The sequence below is a fragment of the Cryptomeria japonica genome, chromosome 6 (assembly GCF_030272615.1).
Source record: "Cryptomeria japonica chromosome 6, Sugi_1.0, whole genome shotgun sequence".
Taxonomy (NCBI): domain Eukaryota; kingdom Viridiplantae; phylum Streptophyta; class Pinopsida; order Cupressales; family Cupressaceae; genus Cryptomeria; species Cryptomeria japonica.
The window spans coordinates 37,415,396-37,419,817 of record NC_081410.1 but is presented as its reverse complement, the minus strand read 5'-3'; the positions used below and the strand labels follow the sequence as shown (position 1 = coordinate 37,419,817).

The window sequence follows — 4,422 nt, the reverse complement described above, 5'->3', positions numbered from 1 at the left end:
AATTTGAACATCTAATATAAAAAATTGGAATGCTAAAGGAACTGGTTGTAAAAATGAAGGGAGGATTGAAATAAATTATCAATTGTTCCCACTAGTAATCAAATGATTGCCATTATAGTTAAATAAATAAGGCCATATTGAGTTATTTGGATACTTGAACTTACTAGAGAGGATTGCATTTGATATATGATATTTATATAAAGTTGCAAGAATTTCAAAATGCTATCTAGATTTTTTTGTATGAGGGAGATTGTAATATGAAGCATTCATGATTGGCTTGAACTTAACCTCAAGGAGCTATTAATATTAGCAAAATAATTTTCAACAATAAGAAACAATTACCTACTACACACACACACATAACAACATTGATCGCTAACAACAATCTAAAAATTTGCAACACTAATCACAAAGATAATTGCAAAATCTATGAAGTTTTTGATTGTACAGATTATTGCAAATGGTAAAATATATATTGAGTATTATGTCGATAAAGATTCAAGTGGTGGTGAAAAATTTGAAGAGTGGCATCATTAGATGGAAAACATTTTCTCTTTTCAAACTTCATTTCTTTTATTGTCAATGATCTTTGGGATTTTGAGTCTCTTGATTGGATCATCTGGCAATATGCTAAGAACTCTTTTAATGTAAATAATAAGTCGAAGGGGTTTATGATTTTTGTTAAGTCTTTGGTTCCTATGGAGCTTATGATGATGCTACATACTCCTTTACGATGTAGTGTCTTCAAAGACTGGCTTTGGGTCGAAAAGTATCAATTTTCTTGCTTCCCTTGAAAAGGCATTTATCTGCATATTTTGCCAACAATAAGCTTAAATCCAGGGCGTAATAATAAATGGAAGGAAGCCATTTTTGGTTTTGGTTTTCGTGAAATTGTGATCACAGATTCAATGAGATAACGCATTTTACTACACATATGGAAAAGTAGATGTCAAGGAATGTTTTCTAACCATATTTTGCATCAAAAAATAGGTCTTTTAATGTTTTACTCGGAAATCATGTTCCAACTCATTATTTTTATGTTCACAGCTAAAGATCGGTCAAAGAAATGGTAATAAGCTCAATAGACAGCTGGATGAGATCAAATATTAGTTGTTGCAGCTTCATGATGGAGACATTGCATGCACCAGGGAGCTACACAAGTTCCTTAAGTTTCAAGTTTGGTTGGGTCCCTTGATGGTTCAAGTGTCTTATGTTCATCATGTTTCTATCTATCATGTTTAGTGTTGATTGATTCAGCAAGGTAGATTTGTTCATGTTACTGCTTCTTTGTCGTCCATAGTTTTCATGTATTGATGTTCATCTTTCTCATGTATTTAGCTGTCATGTTTGGTTCAACAGACTTGTTTATATTTTTGTATGGTGAGCTGGTGGATACGGCCATTGTAATCATTCTCTTTCTCTTCTTTGTAGTCGCCTCTTGGACTATTATTTAAATTTTTATTATTGTATTCTCTCTTGCCTTGTTCAATATAAAAAAAGACATCTAGTTATAGATAATGATGAATAGAGGAAAGGAAATATTTGCTAATATTGTACTTGTTTTGGTTATTTTGTGAAACAATGCTTCAGAAGGAAATAATGTATGAACAAAGCTAATCAAAGGTGTTCTAAACAAGGTCTAAATTCTTATGGCTAAATTGATAGGCAGAAAGCAAAGATTCATAGTTACAAGCTGTAAGCATAGTCAAAGTGTTTACCAATTACGTGTTTCATGCTTACATTAAGCCTGTTGAAGTCCATCACCTAGTTAAATTGTGTAATAAAAATATAAACTATATGTAATGACAAATCCCAAGATATTTTTCGTATAGGATATAAAATTATGTCTATTATAAAAAACACACCTATCCACATATATTTTTATTTAAAATTATTTAGATTCATACATTTCACAATTAAAAAATCTATTCAAACTCCACAACTACCAAACTCCTATCTACGTTTAGATAGGATACAATTCAAATCCATCTTTCATGCTCTACCTTAAATGGAAAAGCTACTATCTATGTATCATTACACAGTAAACTTTACCATGGACTTTTCTTCTACTGCTTAGATCGACATTGTAATTACAACTTGAAATGTCTACTAAATTTCATCTCATATATATATTAACCTGAGCTTCATCGTACTTGCCATTGCTTCAAGACCACAAAGATGAGCGAGACACTGGAATTTCAACCTATTTACGTCTGTCAATTCATAAAATGTTGGCGGTTAACTCACAGAAAATTTGTGGTTAAGCTAATTTTATAAAAGAAACAATAGATTGATCATATTTAATTTGCAAAAGAAAACGTAAGGGTGAGAAAAAGCAAACTGCGCAGAGAAAGAGAGAGGAAATCGTCAAATCTTTTGATTTATTGACACGGTGCAAAGAACATCTGATCAAATACAGATAACCATACTATAAAACTCACATTTAGAGCATCTGAACAACAAAATAAAAAACTCTGCTAGTTAATCAGTTTATGTTTAAGAATTCTGTTATGAGAAACTGTTTTCTGTTTAAGACCTTTTTTAAGGCCCGCCTCTCTGCTTATTATTTTGGTTAATAGGTTAATGGCTAGTCTTAGTTTAAGCCTTGGTTTGAGTAGTTTAAGTTAGACTGTTTAGGTTAAATGTTTTTGATTATGTAAGAATGGTTTCTGGTTTTTCTGTTTTGTTGCTTCTTGATGAATTGCCGTGCCATATTGCTGTTTGGTTAAGAGGTCACTGCTTATATAATCAAAAACAAAATAAGAAACTCTTTCCAAATTTTGTAAGGTTTAATAATAACTAATTTCAAAAAGTCACTAGAAAATCAAAATTCTAAATAAAATGCCTGTAAAACTTTTCAATTCTCATGGAGGTTTGCCTACCTCTTAATCTTCGTTTTTGGCGGCATTTTTACATCCAATTCCTTTTCCTGTAGATTTCTCTTTTTGCGGTGCATGTGAACACACCCTGAGCCCAACTCCAGGTAGGATGAAACATTGAGAGGAAAGTTTAGCCTAGCATTTGCGCCTCTCATTCCGAAAGCGGCAGAGTCATATGCGAGAGCAGCCGCCTCTGCAGTGTCAAAAGTACCGAGCCAAACGCGAGCCCCCTGCTTGTTGGAATCCCTGATCTCTGCAGCAAATTTTCCCCAAGGGCGGCGCCGCACTCCTATGTAATGTTTGTTATTTGCAGTTTGTATGTTGCCGCCTTTTTCCAAATTGTCAGGAATCTGTTCTCCGCCATCTGCTGAGATTAAAGTTTCTTTAAGATCTGGGTTAATGTCAGCAGAGGGTGTAGTGGGTGGGGAGGAATCTCCCAGCAAATATAATGAGATCTGTTGCAGAGCTGCATTAAATTCCTCACTGTTCATCCCTAAAACTGGTTTTGATTACTCGAGGCGGCTTTTGGTATCGTTGGGCATGAAATGAAAATGGTAGCTCTTTGAATGGGAGTAGGGACAAGGAGACTTTCAAGGGAGGGCCCAAGTTTCTTATTCGTACAATGACAGGCTTTCCAATTAGAGATAAAGAGGAAGATATTTGAGACTTCAAATCTTTTGTTTTAATAATTTAGAAATTAATCAAGATTCTTTTGGTTCTCTTCAATGATGGATCATAGTGTGATCCAAAATGTTGATGCAAAAATTTTGAACACAATTGAATCTAGAAATTGAATTGTAGAAATCTCTCATCATTTATAGAAATTAATCGATTAATCTTTAGTTATAAAAATGACTAGGGGAAAGGACCTAGTGGTTGTCCACCCTAGCTTCGCGCTTCCCAAATTCCTACATGAAAATTTCAAATCACTCCCAAATTTTTACAGCAGCTTATTTGGCAAGTCCCATGCTTGTAACTAAGGTTTCGGGGCCACGTCATCAAGTATGGTGCCACATCAGCATGCTTTTTGCCAAGGTATCCAAAACAGCAAAAAAAAAAGTGAGACCAATAGGCATGCAAAAGAGGCCCTTATATAGATGCAATTGATGTGGCATCACATGAATGGTTTCTTTTTATAACCAATGGTATATTTCATAGCAATAAGAAATTAAAAGTCACAACTATTTGCACAATGTATTGTAATTATTAATATATAATCACACAAAAATTGATATTTTATGTTTCAAACAATAGTTTTTATTTATTTTATTTTTGGAGCAAAAAGTATCAACAACCCTCACAACAATTCATAAATGCTCAACTACTAGTGCTCTTCCCTACATGATTCAAATCATTTCATGAAAATCATGACATAAAATGAAGATAAATAATTAAGAGTATTTTTTAGTTGATGATGGAACTATTTGTTGAAGTAAGAGGTGGATTCATAGTTGTACTGGCAATTTTGTAATTGAACATGCAATTTTAGAATTTCCCTAAGATTATTTGTAAAGATTATTCTTAAATTTGAAATAGCTCAACA

General features: G+C 33.2%; 1 protein-coding gene across 1 annotated transcript; it reads right to left on the bottom strand.

The window, feature by feature from the left end:
• Positions 1-2,878: 2,878 nt before the first annotated feature.
• Positions 2,879-3,370, bottom strand: LOC131027708 (ethylene-responsive transcription factor 1A-like). The gene has a single exon (XM_058005515.2). The coding sequence runs from the start codon at positions 3,368-3,370 to the stop codon at positions 2,879-2,881; it is 492 nt and encodes a 163-aa protein (XP_057861498.2).
• Positions 3,371-4,422: the final 1,052 nt, after the last annotated feature.

Excerpts from the sequence above, each read along its gene's own strand:
- LOC131027708 (XM_058005515.2), bottom strand. The coding sequence starts at position 3,370 with ATGAACAGTGAGGAATTTAATGCAGCTCTGCAACAGATCTCATTATAT.